Source organism: Molothrus ater, chromosome 1 (assembly GCF_012460135.2).
Source record: "Molothrus ater isolate BHLD 08-10-18 breed brown headed cowbird chromosome 1, BPBGC_Mater_1.1, whole genome shotgun sequence".
Classification (NCBI taxonomy): Eukaryota; Metazoa; Chordata; class Aves; order Passeriformes; family Icteridae; genus Molothrus; species Molothrus ater.
The window spans coordinates 128,385,383-128,407,083 of NC_050478.2; the positions used below are offsets into that span (position 1 = coordinate 128,385,383).

At 34.5% G+C, this 21,701-nt stretch overlaps 1 protein-coding gene across 37 annotated transcripts in view; it reads right to left on the reverse strand.

The window, feature by feature from the left end:
- RIMS2 (regulating synaptic membrane exocytosis 2) overlaps positions 1-21,701 on the reverse strand; it is a 448,046-nt gene that overhangs the window by 301,624 nt on the left and 124,721 nt on the right. For 11 of the 37 annotated variants that reach the window (XM_036406579.1, XM_054515967.1, XM_036406568.2 and 8 more), the window contains exon 1: positions 12,644-13,192. The exons of the other annotated variants lie outside the window; for them this stretch is intronic. In XM_036406579.1, the coding sequence (XP_036262472.1) occupies positions 12,644-12,765 (122 nt within the window). In that variant the 5' untranslated portion in view covers positions 12,766-13,192. Of the gene's footprint in view, positions 1-12,643; positions 13,193-21,701 lie in introns of those variants that run through there. 37 annotated transcript variants of the gene reach the window in all.

Here is a 21,701-nt window from a genome sequence, read left to right on the forward strand (position 1 = left end):
AACAATACAATACAAAACAAAACAAAACAGGATCAGGTTGGATGAGGCATTGAGGAACCTGATCAAGTGGAAGGTGTCCCTGCCTATGGCAGGGGAGTTGGAACTGGATGATCTTTAAGGTCCCTTCCAATCCAAGCCATTCTATCATTCTGTAATAATAAATATTGAATCTTCTTTTATCAAATAAATTATTTCTGAATATAAAAATTAAAATGAAACTAACCACCAGAGTGAAAAAAAATCTTAATTGACTAATCAAGATCCATAATGATTCAGGGAAAGCAGCCTTAGCCAGCGACAGTCTTTTTCAGTTAGCAGATCATATAGTTAGAAAGAAATTGGGAAAATTTATCCTAATACCTTATTCCTTTTACTGTTTGTACAGAGTTTAAAATACAAAGAGACACAGTTTATATATATCTATAATATTATTTTACAGGATTAAAGATGAGATTTCAAAATACTCAGATAAATCTAACTTTCCTGAGAGAATGTTAGGAATACCTGAGATTGTTTTCCTTCATACAAGTAACGAAGTTAAATATTCTCCTTCGAAGGAAAAAAAAAATTACATTACCTATGGAACCATAATTAATTCATGATAATTTATGGATACCTGCATTAATGTAGTATCATTACTGGCTAAATATTCAAACAGCCTTATTTATTATACATGATTAAATAGCACAAATAAAATGCAGCAGCCCTGCAGCAGAAAGTAGAACTAATCAGCACACAGATAGAAAATATAATCATGTGAAATGGAGACTATGCTTTCACTGCAGAGTTAATACAGACTTCTGCTGTGATACTGGCATTATTCTCCATCACAGCAGCTCTCAGAACCCCCTTTTTCCTGTTTAGTAATGCTTCTAAATTGGACTTCACAATAAGTTTAAAGTACAGCAAAGTCTAGGGCTATATGCAAAGGTCCTTACTATTTTTCTTTTTTTTTCTGTAGATGTATATAGGTATATAAACATAAAATCAGATTCATGCTAGCATTAGTCAATTTGCAATCAGTATAAAGTACATTCAGATTGATGATTGTAGCATTTCTTTATTTAGTATATCTAGCTCAGTCTTTGCTAAAGCATGCTCTAAAATAACACTGTATGAAGTAATTAAGTACAAAACATATCCAAATAATAGAAAATAAATTTTTCTTTCTAGATCTGCTCAGTACATAGACTAATCCAGTACAGCTCTGAAAAAAAAAAATTCAAATTAATTTTTTAGGCTGAGAACATGTTACCTTCTCTTGGTTTTGGTTATATAACTTAAATTAGTGCATTCTCTTCTGGTAAGTAAAAAGACCTACCAATGGCCATTAGTGCAAAATCATTTTAAAATTTGAAACAAATGTAAGTTATTCGGTAATGGTATGAGCAAAGAAAGACACTGGACTTTTAATTAAGTGTTTTTATGTAATAAATTCAGATTCAACCCCATATAAAGTAATAAAGAGAGAAATTAGTTTCTGTAATATCTTATTTAGGTACATGGAGATAACGAAATATTCCACTCTATTGCCATAGTTTAAGTTTTGCATTGCACGAGGGATACATGACATAGGATTTAATGAGATATTCTATTATTTTGAAGCATTTTTTCACCAAAGCAGGAGAAGAAAATCATATAGATAGGCAAGAAACAGAAATAACTGCAACTCAGTGAAAAGGTCCATACAATAAATTCTGTTTCCTATCTTACCTCTGCCCTGTAGCACCCCTTACATTGCAGTCTACTTTTTCTACACATTTTCATTCAAGTTAACATCACGTTCTGGAGACAAAACCATATCACATAAATACCACATCACTCTAAATTTAGAATTGTTATAATGAAACTCCCATAATTCATGTAAAGCTGATGTCCTGCCAAAGATGTATTAAAAGAAATATAATTCTTTCTTCCCTTTAGTTAGCTCATCTCACATCAGACTGAAAGAGCAGTAGATCTGAGATTAGTTCTCAACTTGATCTGAGCTCTGGTTTCAATATCCACTTGCTCCAATCAAGGTGAATATATGCCACAGACTTCTTTCTGTATGCCAAAAGTGCAGGTCAGATATCACCTGTATGTGATCAGAATTAAATACAACTAATGTATTTTGAATAATTTCCATGAAAAAAGTGATTTTTGAGACAGCATATAGACACCAGTGATTATTCTAAAACCTTCCCAAATAAAGGTAAGTAGGAAATGGGTTTATTTCTATATTCAGCCATGAACTCCAAGATACAGACTTGCTCATAGTGGATTACATCAGAAGATCAAAATCCAATAAAAATCCCCTTGCATTAGTTGCATGGAAGTAATAATAAAATCCACAAAAATGTAGATTTGCAGTTTTTTCACCACTATACTGTCAAGAGGCCACACAAAATTCTGTTCAGAATTGATAACAAATAAATAATTATTAATTAATAATTAAAAATAAGTTTTGGTCTGTGTTTAACAGGAGAACTCGGTCTTTTTGTATGCTACTGCAATCTCGTGAGCATAGTCTCCAAGTATCTTGTATGGTTACCCAATTTTTTAGTGCCTCCATTACACTTTACATTTTACATTACAATGTCTATAATATTAATATGTGTGTCATATATTACACGTGATATAATAAACTACATCATATTATTATTATCTTTCAGGGACATGATTTAGTGGTGGTCTTGGCAGTCCTGAGTTAACAGTTGCAAATGATGACCTTAAAGGTCTTTTCCAACCTAAAGAATTCTATGACTCTACAATTTTAACATGCTGACTGTACATCCTCACAATTGTTACAAATTCCTTTGTGAATTGCCTTATTTGTATATGAATATGCTTTATTTGTATATGAATAATGTTCAATATTTGAATTTAAAAGTTCTGAAATACCTATCTTAAGAAAAAAAATCTCACTGTAGTGAGGATACATCAGCCATGTAGCTGGCATGCAACAGACAATATATGCAACAGACTTGGAAAGGAAACAATCTGGTTAATAATATGAAATAATGTGCAGCTGCTAAGACTAAGGGTGCAAATGCAGGGCAAGGCACAAAATCCTTGTGTATCTCTAAGGTACTTAAGTTACTCTGCCACATGTTCTAATGCCTAGAGATGTACCTAAATTCCAAAAGAAAAGGGAAAATTTAATTTGTACTTTCATTTGTGTATACTTAAAAATTCATGATCATAAGACCTCTGCAAATATTTATAAATTAAAATTCATAGATGCACACGAGGCATTAAATAAGACATATATTCCTGGGAACTCCAGCTGTGAAGTTCACATGATTTTCTGGCACTACAAAGGAGATGTTGACAGTGGTAAGTGTAGAAATTAGACCTCTGTACTTGCCAGGTTCTTTGACTGAACAACACTATACTTTCTACTCATGCTTTATTAAAAAAAAAATTGAATTATGATTTCTGGTAGTCCTTGTACATTCTGATTATGCCGTGTCTTACAAATTAGCAACTGCAAGATTAAATATATCTGTTAAGCACAAGCAAGCTTTTGTGGACATAAATAATTTGAATTATTCAGTTTTTTATATTGTAAGCCTTCCTGCATTTTAAAATCTTTTCTGTCCTCTCTGACACTTTTCAAAAACTTGCAAAGTATGACAGGTAGATGAAGCATGTCTTACTGGAAGAGTTCTTGCAAACAAGGCACTTAGAAGATTTTACTGTAGGTTATCTGAATAATGCTTGAACTGTGTTAGAGTCACTGTGACACAGAAGAGCAATAAAAAATGAGTTTTCTCTAAAACACTCATTGTTCTGGTAATTTTGTAGCAGAACAATGCCACCATTAGCAGGGAAAAAATGAAGGTCCTTAAGTGAATGAAAGACTGACTGCCCCTGTGGTCCTCAACTCCACACAAAATGCACTTGTTCTGAGTGCAACCTGAAGACACAGGAGCAACCACCTAAAACATAATATTAGGAAAATCAAGAAACATGAAGAGAAACATCATTGTATAGAAGAGGAGAGGTAAGAGGGGAGGAGAGATTTTAAACATCCTGTTTCAGGCAAAGATTTTAATGTTATTTTAATTTAGTTTGTATATCTATACTGGAAAACATATTTTGTAAGACAAGAAATAGTCAATATTCCTGAAATTCTGAGGTTCTATCTTTTACTAATGTTTTATTCATCATCTCCTTTGGTCACTTTAAAACTATTTTTAATGTCTTATATAGAGAAAAAAAATACTAAAATCTGCAAAAAAATATTCTTATCTCATTATTCTACTATTTATTTATTATTGAAATGATGTGTTATTTATGACATGTAATACATGCCCAAAGGTCTTATATTTGGTGCGCAGTAGTCAAACCATAGGCTAAACTTTTTGATTTAGAGCATTTCTCTGTGACTATATGTTCTATTTTAAAGGTTAATAATGAAAACTATCTTAAAGGAATTATAATTGCATTACTTGCTTGTCAACTTAGTTTTGTATACCTTTACCAATCAAAGTTTATTATTCCTATTATTACACATGTGACTACCACTTTCTAAGACACAAGGGCTTAAAACTTATTTATTCAAAATGTTCATGAAGTTTCACAACAAAAAATTGACTTGAATACCAGAAGATGTGAATGTGGAAGTATATCTTAATCAGAAAAAATGACTCAAATATTGCAGCAAGGTATTAATCAAGACATATTTTCATTCTTATAAATAAAGACACCGTGCAAATTCCCTCTGACTTGCAATATATCCAGCTCAATTCTTATTATAAAACAAACAAAGTTAAGGTTTCAGCATTTCAATCGCTAATCTCTTTCAAACTTAGGCAACTTTGGGACAAATTTCTCCAATACATAACATTTTTATTTCATTTCTCAATCTCATATTTTTCCTTCTCAGGTTCAGAACCAAAAAAGCAGCTTTCAGAAGGCTGACTTTCCCTACCTATCGCTAAGCACATGCTGAAGTGAAGCCAAGGACTTGAAATACCTCCAGCTTATGCTTCAAACCTTTTATCTCAGGGTAAAGTTAAAATTAGGCCATTACCTCCAAACTCATCTCAGGTTTCACAATTTTTCAGGGGTCAATATTATATTCATTGATTTCTTTCTCAGAACCCTGTAAATTATTTGGGGCTCAATACCAATCTTTCTTGAACCACTTTGAAACACAGTGTTTCACACAGTTCTATGAGAAAACCTTCATTCTGCCTTTATAGTGGAAAATCCAGAGTATACTCCTGAGAAATATAAAGGGATGATGGGTCCATAAATAGTGACTGACAGTCCCATCACACCTGACAGGAAAGGAGCTGAGAAACTGCAGTACTCCTCCCTTCCATTCTCCCCAGCTTAGCCAGACCTACACAGCCAAACCTCCCAATGCTATTTGTGCTATTCTATCCATCTGTGCTTTCTATCCAGAGAGAAATAATGAAGAAATGTCCAAACTCACACCAATAGAAATGGTCTTCTTTCCACTGCTTCAGTAAATAAGTAACTGTGGTAGGAACAGCAGTAAAACTTCTCAATCAAGGAACAAAGTGAAGACAAAGCTTTTTTTTCTGGTAAGGAAAGTTTTGCTTTTCAAAGCCCCATATTTCTACCATGCAGTATAATTACTGCTCCTGACCTGCTAAAGGGATAGTGCCATTAGTAGGCGCATCTTACCATAAATGTGCATGTGATTACTAACACAAAATGGAAAAAGCTAAAAGGATAAAGGAGTGTAAAGAAGGTGAAGGCTATGTGAGTGCTGTTAACCATTATTTTGTGCAGTTTTGGACCCAAGAATATAAGAAAGATTAAGCTCTTAGCATCCAAAGGAGGGAAACAAAGACAGTGAAGGGTCTTGAGGGGAAGCCATCTATATAAGGAGTGGCTGAGGTCACTTGGTCAGTTCAAGAGAATGAGGGGAGACCTCATTGCAGTTAAACTTCCTCATGAGAGGAAGAGGAGGGGCAGGCACTGATCCCTGCTCTGTGGTCCCAGTGACAGGATCTGAGGGAATGGACTGGAGTTGTGTCAGAGGATGTTTAGATTGGATATCACAAAAGGGTTTTCCCTCAGGGGGTGGTGGGGCACTGGAACAGCTCCCCAGAGAAGTGGTCACAGCATCAGCCAACTTTCAAGGAGTGTTTGGACAATGCTCTCAGACACATGGTGTGACTCCTGGGGATGGAGCTGTGCAGGGCCAGGAATTGGAATTTTGTGATCCTTGTGGGTCCCTTCCAACTCAGAATATTCCATGATTTTTTAACACACTTGGTAACAAGCAAAGAAGGATTGGTGAAGACTCTCACTAGAAGCTTTCGACCATATAGCTGGGGAAAATGAAATATTTATGCATATGACTCTGACCAGTTGCAGGAAACAGTCTGACATTGACTTTGCTGCACACCAATACAAAAAACTAACTCCCAGCTGAGGCAGGATTTGCTTAGCACTCATGGCAGTTTTATCAGAGTGACAGCACCCTAAAGAAGAGTAAAACGGATACATAGGGCCCCTTATTGTTGTAGTCACCACAGCTCTGCCCTGCTCTGCCCTAGTCTTGACTCTTGAGTGGATAATAGGATGCACTTATTATCCACTCAAGGGTCAAGACTAGCAACCTTGATTTCTGGATGTTGGAACATGCAGTTCCCATAAAATACTGGGCTCTTGTCATTGAACAAATCTCTTAAATGCTTCAACTATACAATATCATAGTCATTTTTAATATCATGCTCTCTGCCTTTTCTTTTTCCAAAAAAAGAAGATAATACCCACATCTTATTGGGCTGTTCTGAGAAATGACAGGAATCATCTGAGTTATTCAAGAATAGAAAGAGATTTTTTTTTTACATGTTCTCTTCAAAAGGTTGTATTTGGTAACTCAGTTATTCCTTAGATTTCTGTTTCTCTCACCCAGGTGGGGAAAAAAATCAAGTTTTAAAGCATATTTAATCATTTCTAAATTTAGGATTATTTAAATTTCTGAATTTAACATACTAGCTGAATTGAGACAAATTATCCACCTCTGATCCATCCTCTTTTTTCTTCCTGGTGGGAGGTTAGGATCATATGCCAGCTAGGATTTTATTGCCATCATCAGATAACAGCAGTTGATGCACAATGAGAATAGAGAGAAACCTGTTATGGCTGCAAATATCCACAGCTCTGTGAGATGCATGGAGGAAGCATATGTCACCTTATTAAATCTGTAGCAACTGAGGTGGAAGTAACAGAAGGTATCTCTCCCCAGAGCTGGAAGAGATGGGAAAAGAAATGGCTCTGTAAGGAAATCTCTTACTTTTCTGTCTCTGAAAATATCTGTAACAGAATGTTACAGGGAGGGTTTTTCCTAGAAACAGGGACTTAAAAACAAACCCAAAACCCAACAGCCACCTAGACAGGATGGAATACACAACTTCCTGTGAGAAAGAAATAGCTTTGCAGCAAGTTAGTACGCTCAGCTGCTTCCTCCAAAGAAAACAGAAACATGAGAAGATGAGAAAAATCATACTACTTGTCCCACTTTGTCCCAAAAAGGCTAATCAAGGGCCAAAGGACTGATGAAGTTAGATACACTTATTTGCAGTGCAAAGAGGACATAAGAGTTCTCTGTGAGGAATGTTTGGCAAAGGTGCAGAAAAGACCAAATACACAGCTGTATTAGTTTCTCTCTGCCTTTTATACACAACTTGCTATCCCAGCTGCCAGTCTTCCCTTTGTGTTTAGAGAAGTTCACATATATATAGATATATATGCACATAGGGATTTACCTGAATATGGCTTATTTCTCTAATTTTAGGAAGAAAATAAGATAGAGGATTATTTGACATGGGCAAGTTTCCTACAGTAATACAGAGATCTAGAACTGGAATCAGCTTAGTTTTGGAATTCTTTTTGTGATTGAGGCAAGACATAGACAGTTAAGAACAAGAGGAGGAAATAGCTTTGCTATGTCTTTATTACATTAAGGAAAAATTACACAGTAGGAATACAAATAAATGTATTTATGAACACTGTATATGTTTTACTTGAGAAAGCACATCAACTAAAAGTTTGAGGAATATACTTAAAACATGATTCTATTAATACAGTGTGGAGGTAAAAAGGAGCAGATGTGAAAATCCCAGCAAAATAGAATTTTAAAGGTAGCTATAGACAAGCTAGTTTTGAAAAGGGAGGAGAGGCAGTTTCAATTACAGTATTCAGCAGTATTGCACCACAGAATATGGACAATATACTGTCAGTTCTAACACCATTATGGTGGTTTTCTTCTTGGCTCTTAGACTAGTAATATTTGAAAATGCAACATTGTCTCAGAGTATTAGAAAACCTCTTGCTACATTGAACCAATATAGTCAGGGGAAAAAAAAAATTCAAATCTATTCTACAGAAATATTCTGACAATTTTTTTTCCCAACAAGGAAGGGAAAATTATCTTTTTCCTTCAATGTCAAAGTAATAATCGTCAACACCAGAAAAAATAACAATTGCCTGTGATAGTAATTCCTGACATCATTTGATGGCTTCATTATAAAATGGACCTTTGGTAAATAGCTACTATATATATTGCTTAGATATATGGGAGGAAACAAAACAGAAAATTAAATAATGAAAAGAAATCATATGTTTCTGCTAAAATGATACTTTCAGTGGAAATGTCTAGGTTTGCCAAGTAACTAATTTATTTTGTTGTTTTATTCATCTTTTAAAAATCAGTATATATATGTAAAAGATGCTTACCAAGGGATTTCAAAAGTGAAAACTCTTAAGAGTCTTAAAAACACTGGAGTTTAATTTAATGAAAGAAAATACAATTTGTTTTTTTTAAGCTAGGTGTTTCTAATTTCAAAATGAGACAATTCCTAAGTCTCTATTGTACACAGAATTTGGTGAACAATCTTTGTACTGGTTCTAGGCTCAATATGTTAGTTATCTTATGCCCCTGTGTGGCCAAGCTAGACAGTAAACTGACTTTCACAGAACTGTAAAAAAATCCTAACGATATGTCATGTGAGAAACCAAGTTTAGGTGAATGGACCGCTTTCCATTTGATGAGAAAAGCTTCTAATATAAATTGCAATTGCAAAATTGGATTGATAGTCCTCTGTACATTTTCTACCAAGTTGAGTCACAAAAGATGCTTGCCATTATGCAGTAATGTGTTAATCTCAATACTGCCCAAAGCAATTGTGACTTCTAAAAGCATGTTGCTACAAATAGAGCATCCAACAGCACAGTATTTGTAGACTAAACACAAAATGAAGGATGGAAATCTGAAAATCCAGCTAACTAATTTACTATAGGTTTAAAATAAATTTTAAAACTTATTTCATTTTTTTGTCATTTGAACAAATAGCATGTCACTGAAAGTAATCAGAAAAATTTTAGACTGCACAAAAAGCAAACCTCCTTTAGATGCTGCTGTAAAATTTGGATGTAATGCAAGCACATACTGTGTTTTCATAAAAGGTCTCTTGATTTCTTTTCTGGACACATGATGAAGTTATTCCATAAACTAGTTATTTGCCAAATGTTCAAAATACAGAACAATTCTTATGGTTTCCCAACATGAGGCCATTCTAATAATTTTTTAATAAAAATAACTTATTACCCAGGAAATAGCACCCCAATCCCCAACACAATTTTGAGGTAAAATGATAGCTCTTACTGCTTCAGCTGGCTGGAGTTGGTAATGTTAGACAGAGCTGTGTAGGAGCAAGAGGGAGGCCCAGCAAACCAGCTTTCTCTTTTACACTCACAATAGCATCTTACAGCAAAGTGCTGCCCTGTAGCTGGCAGAGGAGAACTCAGCAGCAATATTCCTCCATTAGAGGCTGCTGGGAGGGGATAACTAAAACCATTTAAGTACTAAAATCAATCTAACTCACAAGGACCTTAATATCATTTGGGGCCTCTCACATCGGCTACTGCAAAGCCAGAACTATGCAAATAAAAACCCAACTCATACAAAATTTTTATGGGAAATGATAAAAAACAGTTTAATGTACGTTTCTGACAATGGTTAGCATAGCAAGAGAAAGCAAAGCCCAAGATCCCTATCTTTCCTTCAACAAAATCTCAGTATGTCTAAACTTTCTGAAGAACTGAAGAACAAGAACTCCAAGAAAAAATGCTGTGAAACTTAAGAGGAATGTCTATTCAATTAAAATTATCCATATACTACCTCCTTTCCTATGACTTTGTTTTACACTCTATTATCAACTGTACAATTTGTATGCATGAAGCTGTTTTCTTGACATTATTACTTTGTGGCAGTAGCAGTTAATCACTCTGTGTGTAATGTCAGCCGTTATCTTTCTGGACTCTGACTTGTACTTTTCAGATGTAAAAACAGAAAAAACCTTATTCAAAAGAGAAAGGATCATCAAAGGACAAAATATATAGCTTTGAAGACTAAAGAGATAGAGCACACTATACCTCATCAAAGCAGACTTACATGCGGGAGGTACACCACAGTTCTGAAGCATTAACTCTTAATGCATGAACAATTAGCTTTTAGCAAGTGCCTTACATTTATCCTGCAAAGCTTTAAATGAAAAACCTATCTAAATTATATACTACATTCATTTAATTAAAAAAAAAAAAAACAGATTTTTTTAAATCAGTAAGACAATCAAAGGACTACCCTCTGTAATAAATGCCAGTGAGATTTTTAGTGACTAATAGATGACTTCTTCAAAAACCTTTTATCAAGATCAGGTTTAAAATACAAATAGATCTTTGGAAGAAAGAATCTTTTTACTCAAAACCTTAAAATACTTTCACATAACTTTATTTTCAGAAGACAGAGAAAGCATGAATTAGTCTCTCACAATTACTGCTGCATATTGTTTAAAAATTGCACAATGTTTTCTTGAGGCCAAAAGCATTGATACCTAGAAAAACACAACATTGCTCCTTATAAATACAGGAATATTCTCCTCCTAAGCAAAACAGGCCATACTAGGTAGGAGGTCTGTTCAATTTCCTAAGAATCCTTTCTTGTTTGCCAGTCTTCTAGAATAAATATACTCCTAAATATACTCTAAGGCACAGCAAATGAATAAAATAACTCTGTCTTTTTATCTGACACTGTATACAGCTTTTGCCCAGGTCTCACAAGCAAAATAAACAGCAAAAAAGCACCACGTACATGTATCTGTAAAAAAAAATTTTCAAAAAGCGTGCACCTCGATCTACAAAAAGCATGTACTCTGATCTGCAAAAGCAGATCCAGGGAATCAGGACTGGGATGGTGGCTGATTAGAACAGTTGCTAAGGGCTTTGCTGGTTGCTGCAGGCCTGAAACTATGCACTTGGAAATATGCAGTTTTACAATCCCAGCTGATAATACGTAAATTATTGCTCCATTTTGTAGAGCTTCAAATATTTCACAGTGTACCAAAGGGATATAAGAAAAATCTCATTGAATACAGATTTCATATATACCTAAAAATACCTTAATTCATAACTGTGATTATGATTGCTAAAACTACCTACATAATTTTACATACCTAATTAGAAATTCATAACCAAGGTAACAAAACTTGAGAACAGTAACATTAAATAAATATCAACAGATTTTAAAAGGAAATATCAGCAGTAAGGGAGAGAATCCTTACAACAAAATTATGGGAAATAAAATTATAACCATCTTCTGAAGTATCAAGTGCAAATATCCCTGTAGTTAAGAAATTATATCCCATTTAAAAGAGATCTCTCCCACAGAGGCAGAGAAGAAGATTAAAATGCTGGATATAGTCTCTGCCTATTACTTCCACCCTTTTTCCAGAATGTTTCCATCAGTGCACTATCTTTATAAAAAACTACAGGATTCTTTTTCTTCCTGACCTGTACTTCCACTCTCTTAGATAAAATTATTAATATTTTTATGTTTAATATTTAATAGCAGTATGAAAAAGTTCCAAACGTCAGCACTATAATATGTTTAATGAATAATGACACAGAAATGTGGCATTATTAATTAATTTTGCCCCTCCAAAAGTCCTAAGAAACCTATTCAAAAATTCTCACACCAATAAACAACAAGTTCACCTTATCATTTTTAATTCCCACAAAACAACAGCTATTCACAAAAGGATACCTTACAGGGCTGACTGACCTGCTGCAAAGCATCCACTTATCAGCTACAATTTGACCAGTTAAAAACATTATTGAAAAGCATTACACACAGGATCTAAATCTTTTTACAATAAGGAACTGCTTTCTATTTTGCAAAAGGTATGCAGGACTACTAATTTGCATCTTCCAATAAATTATGCATGGTTAAACAGACACATCTCTGAGCATTTAATCTTTTCACTGCCATATCCACATAGAAATCATTTTCTCTGACAAATTTGTTTATGAATATTTAATATGCTTTAAGGATTACAGCTAATAATGCTAGCTTCTAATGGCAGCTAATGTACTTGAAAGATACATAACCATCTTAAATATTTTATTCTATCTTTGCTGGCTTTATTTCTGCAGATTGAGTTATCATGTAAATCCTTACATAAAACATAAAAACACTAACAGACTCACTGCTACCATGAAAATATTAATATCTAGAAGTGTAGTTATAAAAGTACCCCACTGAAAAGCATGCAGATAGATTGCCATCAGCATAAAAGGAGAAATGATAAAGCAAAATAATTTCATTTCTACTTACCTAGTGTTGTTCAACGTTTGTCCAAAAAGATCATTTTGTAAAATATTTGGAGGGGATGAGAAAACCCCATGAAAATGAGATAAAACAGAATTGCAGACCTGGCGCAGTGTTTCAAATTGCATTTTCTCCCTTTCTTTCCCTTCTATTTTTCTTCACCACCTGTCTTAAAAGTCATCTATTTTGTACACACCATCAAATACAAATATGCCAATCAAGTTCCATATTTCTCCTGATCTCTGTAAAAACTGTGCCTAAATGAGCAGGGGCTGATAGTTAATTGTACAGTCATTATTCTTCTAATTCAGTCGTAGAAGATTTAGTACCCGAGCAGCTTTCTCCTGACTGTAGCAAGAATTCTAAACAGCAGTAAGCTTTTTGGGCATTCCCAGCTGAAGTGTGAAGCTGAGCTGCTTTCATGTACTCTACTCATATTTCTCTAAGCCTATTAAAAACACGCAGTGAATAGATGCTGTCGTCAGGAGTTTCAGCACATCTGGCTGCCAGCAATAAAATCTCAGAAGTAAAAAAAAGGAGGACAAGGCATCCTCACGCTGTTACTACTATCTAAAAGGAGGAGGATTTCTGCATCTTCCCCTCCTCCTTCCCTCCCCTGTAAAAATGACTAATATCCGTGACCATGTATGTAGAATTCTTAATTTTTTCATAATGTAATGGCAATTCTAAAGGACTGAAAGACCACTCTAAAAAAAAATGCACATAATAAACAACATGTAGCACTGAGACTGTAACAATAGATCTTTTGTCTCATATCTGAAAAGCTATACTGTATCTGAGATAACAGGATTTTAGTGCAAACATTTAAATGTAGTATCAATTCACGACTGAAGCAAACAGTATACATTCTATACCTAACCACTCTGTCAGGGATTGTGCATACAGCATCAAGGCAATGATTTACCATGCAAACTTGAACAATTACTAAAAGGAATGGCTGCATTATATATAAGCACTGCATTACAAAATGAAATGTCTTCAGTATTTTTTAAAAGTTTATTGCACTGAATCAGCCATGACAGAACTGAGAAAAATCAATCACTTCTTAGGGTGCTCCAAACCCATCTGCTTCCAGGAAAACCCACTATTTTAGGAGCCTGTGTACTGGTACACAGAAGTATCAGATATCAAAGAGCAAGAAGCAGAATCAGTCATCTAACGGAACAGAGTGAGCTTTGGCAACATAGTATGCACTGTGAATACCATGAAACGTACAGAAAATAAGTATCCCTGACTAAAAACCATTTTTTCTTTTCCTTCAATGCTTGTGCCAGAGGATGATGTTACATAACAATACAGAAAATAGTTTATCATTGTCAAATTAAAGAATAACAATTAAAAATATTTTCTTTATAATACTTTATTTTCTATCCACAGCTTTTAACATCTTAGCACTTACTACAAAATCTCCAAGTAAACAAACATAAAACGAGGTCTATTATTAAAGCTCTTCCACTGAAAGCAATTTGAATCTCAGATGATGTGGGAAAAAGCATCTTTCCAGCTAATTTAAGTGTGTTGATGTGCTCAGGAGGAAGAAGCCATCCAAGCTTCTTTGGCCAGAAGGATGGCAGCTACAACACAGATTTTATCAGAAAAAAAGAAATGGTAAGAAATTCATCTCCTGGCCCCTGTAAAAGGGATATATATGTGACTCCCTCCTACCCATGTTAAATATTTTTTTACAAATCATGAAAATATCTACTAATAAATCTGTTTGCAAAACTCATGTGAAAACCTACAAAGTACTACCCCAAATAGTTTTAATACTTTTTTTCTGTCCATAGCATACTGTGCATTATGAAAGCATTTGTATTTGAGCAATGTATTACAATTTATGATAAAAGAAATAGGCTCTATGTCTGCCAAAGATGGTAAATTTTGAGATCCTGAAGTAGGAAACAATGGACATTTGTGGCTATCTTACTATAATAAAATGAAAAAGTAATTCTTGGTAACCACCTTACTTATATTACAGAGAAGTCATGTTTGTAATGCAGGAAAATTTGCCTTTACATTCATTCCACCAAAAAACCCAAATTTTCTAATCTGCTCCAAGAAACAGTCATCTTGTCACAAAAGTTCAAGTCATTCCAATCAGTATAATATGCACCACTTCACAGTTCAGAGGCAATGTTGGCCATGGAGTAGATACAAGACCAGTATTTTATCATATATTTCAAGCACATTACCCTTTTGTTGCATGCCTTATAAATGGGCATCACAGTCAAAATGCTCTTGTAGTTACAACAAAGTGCTGAACATTTGACATTCATCTTTCTATGTCTTCCTTCTCAGATATTTAAAATGGAAGTTAGGGCATACACTCTATTTTTTCTCTTTCTTATTTTTTTTAAGATTGTCCTAAAACTACAGACAAAAGAAACATATTATAACTTTATGGGGTTTTTATTTTTATTTTGGAGTAAGGAATAAAGAGTACCCTGCAGATACTCATGCATGTAAAATGTTTCATAGGGATGTAAAAGAATACTTTTAAAGGCAAATACTTCATAGTTTCTGCTAGCAGAAAATTCAGCTATGAAGAAATGCTATTTGTGCAAATGCATATGTTTTTGGTCATCTAGAATTTTCATCAAAATTGACAGTACTATTGATTTAAAATACTATTTTTTATTTCAAAAAAAAAAGAATGGAACAGAATAAAATAGAAATGCTTTTCTTTCCTGACCCTTCTAACACACTCCAAGAACCCTTTAGCCAATAAGCTATTGTTTCCTGTATTTATTATGTGGTCTAGGGTAGTGTAGTGACCCTACTATGTGGACTTCTACTAACATCTCTTTTAGGTACTTCCACCTTTTCCAAAATGTCATCATTCATCTGGGAAGAATCAAGGAAGTAAGGAGACCTAACAAGAAGAGGCTGGAGGGAATGGAATGAACGAGCAGGAGCAAAGTAGGCTCTGCCCACTGAAGTACCTGTCCTTTGAGAACCAGAATGAAATTGACAATCAAAAGAAGTCAGTAGAACCACACATAAAATGTATTGTCTGTACATTGATATTGTTTGTGAACAAAATGGAACAGGTACTATTTACCCTATTTCAGTGCTGTTACAGATCTTCAAATGTGTCACTGTTTCTTACACTAAAAAATTCCTGTTGGGAAGGGCAGTGATTCAGCGTAATTTCTAAGGCTCAGGAAATTATACCCTCAGCGTTCCCAAATTAAAAGCTTCAGATAATAATGTTGAAAAAGACGGGGATTACTTTTCTGCCTATTTGATATTTAACTAGAGATCTCCTTTTCTGTTCTTCAGGGCTTCTCAGTCTATACTCTTTAATATCCACACTAGAAGAAAAAGATGTCTGATATGCACAGGCTTCTTTCTTTTGGAACACCCCTAATTGTGTACTTAATAAGCACCAGGTAAGCCAAGCACTGCTTAAACACTTCTGTTTCTAGCATTTCCTATCCTCTGAGGGCCTCATTAAAATAATTTTGACAGTGATCTTTATTATGGTATTTGGTGTATTTATACTTGCAAAAAGATATGTGTACATGCTCTTGCTATTTATGGTTTCATAATAATATATTTCATTTTCACGCAAATTTTATCAAGGATTTTATGGAAATGAAGACCAAGTACTTTAAAGATACTGCAGAGAAAAAGCAAAATGAGTACTAGATAGTCTGAACTACCTGACATGGTTGACAGCCTATTTCAAAATGAAAAGACAAGCCTGAGAAAGCATCATTGGATCCATTAAGCCAAGCTACATTGAGGTCCATACAGATACCTTTCTCTGTAGCCAAACTGAATCTTAATAAAGGTCCACCAGATACAAGCTTTTAAGATGAAAAGTTAACTAGAAATCTCCCAAATATGAGGTTTTCAAATTTATATGAAATATTTCTATTTCAAACATAAGATTAAACTTCCTGGAATTGATTCTAGATTTCAGAAATGTAAATCTATTATACAAGAAAGTTGACAATATATATAAATATGTTATCTCCAACATTACTTACATGCATCACTTCTTATTATAGGCATACAAAAAAGATTTCACAGGACATTGTAGTTTAAACAAGGTAGAGTCATACAAACTTATTAAAGCTATACATTACAGCTTATAGGACAAAGATTTTTCTATGATAAAAGATACTATCAAGAACAATTTTGGATTCAATTCCATTTTAATCTACAGGATAGTATGTAAGTATAGTTTGATGGAAATGCAGAAGAAAATTGTAGAGCTAAGTCACTTGGAGTTTGGGGATAAAAGTGGAATTTTTGAAATGTACAGAAAGTCTAATGTCTACTGTTTTTTCCATCTAGATACTACATAAAACTTTGTAATTAATAGCACATAAGTACCTGTATTTATAAACACCACCATCACTCTCCATTATGCCCTTATCAAAGCACTTAGTTAAATACTCATGATCAAAAAATTTTGACTGACATCTATTTTGAAAAGAATAAACCTCTGAACAAATTCTTTTCAAAGAGGTAAGTTAACAACAGTGGCCTTGGACATTAAATAGTGTTGTATTATTACTGTTTATAGGACTAGTCCTTTTGGGTCAGCTCCAAGGCAGGACATGATTTTAAGGACAACTGGAAATTCCATTCAAGGAATTTTACTTCACTACTGCAAGTGAAATGCAAACAGACTTTCTTTTGGAATAAAGCACACACCCATTTGTATTTCATCACGTCAATGTTCAAAGGTTCAGTTTCACAAGAGAAGTTTATCTAATGCAAAATCCGTAACAAGAAATTTAAACACATAACAACAGCACTCATAGAAGCGAGTATTCTGAATACTTACTATAGGAAATAATAAAGAAAGGGACACTAATAAAGCCTCAAACCCAAAAGGATAAAAGTACCTAAATCCAGGCTACAGGGAAGCATCAGTCTCTGTCCAAGACCTGTAAAAATGAATCTTCTTGTTCTGCTGTTGCCTGAGCAGTCATTCCAAATGCACCATTCTTCTTATTACAGGTAGCTGGGCCATTAGAACAGTGTTAGGAAGCATGGAAAACTGAGTCCCAGGTTTCTCTACTGGCTTCCTAAAATATGCCCACAAAGTTTTTATCAACATGCCCCTGGTTATTCCTAAGGGAATTTGTCTTTGCTGTTGACACTGTTCTGTCTCCCGTAAAATAATTAAATATTGAAAGAACTATTTAATTCACTGAGTTAAACATTAATCAAGAATGGAAAAGTGATACTGATTTTAATCCTTGGTAGTCAGGTCACAGATCTACAATGGAAGATACTGAAATTCCAGCTAAGAGAGCAAAGCTCGTTACAGAAAATATCCACTACTAAAGTATAGTAATGTAAAAGAAAGTAAATTCATCCTCATCTCACACCATAACATATTGGGGTTTTTTCTTCTGTTTTATTCTCAGCATCTTCACATTTCTTTATTTCTTTTTTGAGGCACTCCATTTAATTCTTCTCAGTATCCCTCTTCATAATTCTCCCATGTAGCCATTTAAATTAATCTATACTCTTCCATTAGTGTAAGTTACACTGTTTGGGCCAATAGATGAGATTTAGAAATCTGGACAGTCTGTTTATCCCTTTTTTCCTCTATACTACCATCTATCATCATGACTAATATGCTTGAGGTGACTGGGTAATTTCATAGGGCATAAGTATTTATATAGTTAAATTCCAGCAATCTCTGTGAAAATTTGTGTCATCACAGGAGGACAAAGACCCAAGTCAGTGTGCATGGAGGAAGAGTGGGTAGAACTGAGAACCATTACTCATTGACTTTTACAGCAGAAAGACAGTCAGAGCATGGTCAGCAAATAGCCACAACACTGCCATCTGAACTTAGGCAAAATTATCAAAAGTGATAGGAAAAGTTGCTTAAGTTATTGTGGTCCTCCACCACAACACAGAAGAATTAGGATGAAAAAACATGATATTCCTATATTCATGATATTCAGCTATAGGCTGTACTGATTCTGGAGCTCATGGAACTGCCTCCGAGGTGTATTTAACTCCCCCTTCTTCATTTTCTATCAGATTTTCTATTAGAGGCATCCCACGCAGAAAGAACTCACAAAAGTTTCTCCTGTTCCACCAACATTAATATCGAACAATGAAATAATAATAATTTATTCTTAGAATAAGCGTCAAAAAAGAGTTAATTATTACAAACCTTGTAAGCATATTCTCTATTAAATGCTTTAGGATATGAAGCTTAAGTGATGTGATTAAGGTTTCAGGTAAGAGTAATGTCAGTAGTCCACACAGGAAGTGTGGACCCCAAGCCCTTGTCTTGCTTGCTGTGCAGGATACTAGAACTTTGCCATTCCAAAGTCTGTTGAAATACATTCCTTGTAGCATCAAGTGTTAAGTAGCCTAATTCCAGTGAGATCAGGGATAACACTGCATGCCAACAGCCTTTGGATTAAGGCCCAAAAGCACAGTTCAACACTGTGCCTCTAGCACGTTCCCAGATACTGGAGTTGCTCTAGTGCCAGCAGAAGCAGCCTGTACTCTGCTCCTCAGTCACGAACTCGCCCAGCAAGTACAACAACACCCAAAATGGTAAGGAGGATGCTCTCATTAACCTACTTACTTTGAGGATAAAGTAAGCTGTCAGTTTACCTTTAGCGCCTTTACAGGTATCTGGATATTCCCATCTCTGAAAATTCTCAGTACTTATGTCTTCGACACACAGAGAAACTGTCTACTTTTTAATAAAAGCAAAACTAACCTGGACATCTATAGATTCTCAAGGAAGTCAAGGAGTACAAAGTACACCAGCCCAAAAAGCTAAGTCTTGACGGTAAATTCCAGGGCAGCTTTGGACTCCCTAAGTAGAAAAGTGCCAACTGTCCTTTATTAGATGTGCTGAGTTCTGTGAGGACACAACTCATTTCCCTGCATCTCGTCATGGTCTAAGTAAATGAAAGAAATAATCATGATCCACTGATCAGGACACCTTTAAAACTTCCTAGAAAGTGGCCAACATGTTAGACATCATCTTTTGCCTGCATACTTACTGCTTAGGAAAGAATATATTCTACAAATAAAATACTTGGAAGCTGATATTTTGTATTTTTAATCAGTTTTTTTAAATGAAATTTTAAACCTGTGAAATGATAAAATAAAGACTTGAGAAAGTTAAATGTCAGATGACTTACAATAAATACTTTTACTGACAAAATAACTCCACGTTTTTTAAAACTCAGATAACACAATGGTAGGTCTAACTTTGTTCCTTACACAGATACTAGGAAATGTGCCATATGCTCACTTGGGAAATCCTACTGTTAGGGCTGGTATGGACACATACAAAAGCTGGCACTGACCACACACACATTGCGCATTTGAGGATGAGTAAGACGGGAAAAAAACCAAACAAATTAGACAAAGGATATAGGAAAATCATAATTTGAAAACCTATTGTTATTTATTATGACAGACCACACCACAACAGTACTAATTCTTGAAATGAATAAGTAAATATGCCTCACAACTGGGTATACCTCCCAGTATAATTATTTTTAAGACATCTCTAACATGAGTAACTTTGACTTATTGTTTAATTTCCTTAGCTCAGTATAAATTACGGCTTCTCAAACCTCTCTGTGGAATTATCTTTAATACATTAGCTGAAAGGCAATATGGGAAGTATTATTTAAATATGACAAGGCATAGAATACTTGCAAATAATTACATAAAATGTATAATTTTAATTATTTCTCATATCTTTTTTTCTTCTGAATATTACACAATATATACAGCTTGCTTGGTCTGCAATAAAATTCCAGTGCTGCCTTCTACCTCATTTGCCAGTTCTGGGCTTTTCTAACTATTCCTTGCTTAGGGAAGTCTATGCTTAAAAATGAAGGTGTTACTGATTTTAGGCAAATTCAGAAGTTGAATTTAGATTGTTTGACCTTAAAAACAAAGACACCCAGATTCATCCCACCTTAATGTAGATGACTAAGGAGTGCAATTTGGAAAGCTAGCCACCTTTTCCTTCCTGTATGATTAATAGAAAGAAAGAGGAACATGTAGAGGGAAAAAATCATGTGACCCAAAATTGCATGAGCACCCAAAAACAGATTTAATGAACTGTTCCTGTGCTTGTCTACTTACTTTATTTTTGGTTTCATTTCTATTGCTATATCTGAGAACACTTTCCAGTTCCTGCCTTAGCTGTGTTCTGACACCAAAAAAATACAGGTGTGTGCATTCTCTCCCTTTTTCCCACTCATGCATTTTCCCCACATATAACACAGATGTTTTAGGGATCTTCACGGTTTCTAGCAAAACTCCTATTGATGGCAGATGTCATATATAAAAAAGAAGCCTTCAAATCTAGGGAAATGGGTTTTTTTTTATCCTGACCTAAGACATAATTTATATAAAGAGCTACTGAGGCAGAAATTGCATTTGACAAACAAGAAAGCTAACCTGTTTTTCTAATAAATGTATAGAAATCACTTCTTCAATCTGCAAGAGCACGATTCTACTTTGTACTAAAATAACTCATAAATGTTACTAATTTTTTTTCCATTTCTGCAGGGCTGACCAGCTTCCTATAGGAGAAATACATCTCCACAAAATAAATTTCTTGAAACTCTGGATCAAATTATGGTTCCATAATCAGTTCTCTGCTTTCCCAGAGTTCTGATAGTTTACTGAAATGGCTAAGCATCTTAACTTTTTAGTGTGAATGCATACATTTGTCCATGTCCATACATGTAGTATACAATATATAAATAACATTTCTAAAAGTATTGAAGGAATACTATTAAGGTGAAAGAATCAGAGTTAGAAAAGATCTAAGTGAGACCTCATTCCCCTCACTAAAGCAATAGCTCCTTTTCCAACAGGAACATCCAATTTTCAATATACTGGTTGAAGAAGTAGAGAAGTCTGTGTAATACTAAAGGATGCAAAAGCTCAATATTCAGTAGATGCTGCACCTTGTAGAACATGTGGTTTAGAATAGTATATTTCAACCAGTTTTACCTTCAGCTGACTTACAATCAATTGATATTTTCTTGCACCTCATAATAGTACATGAATC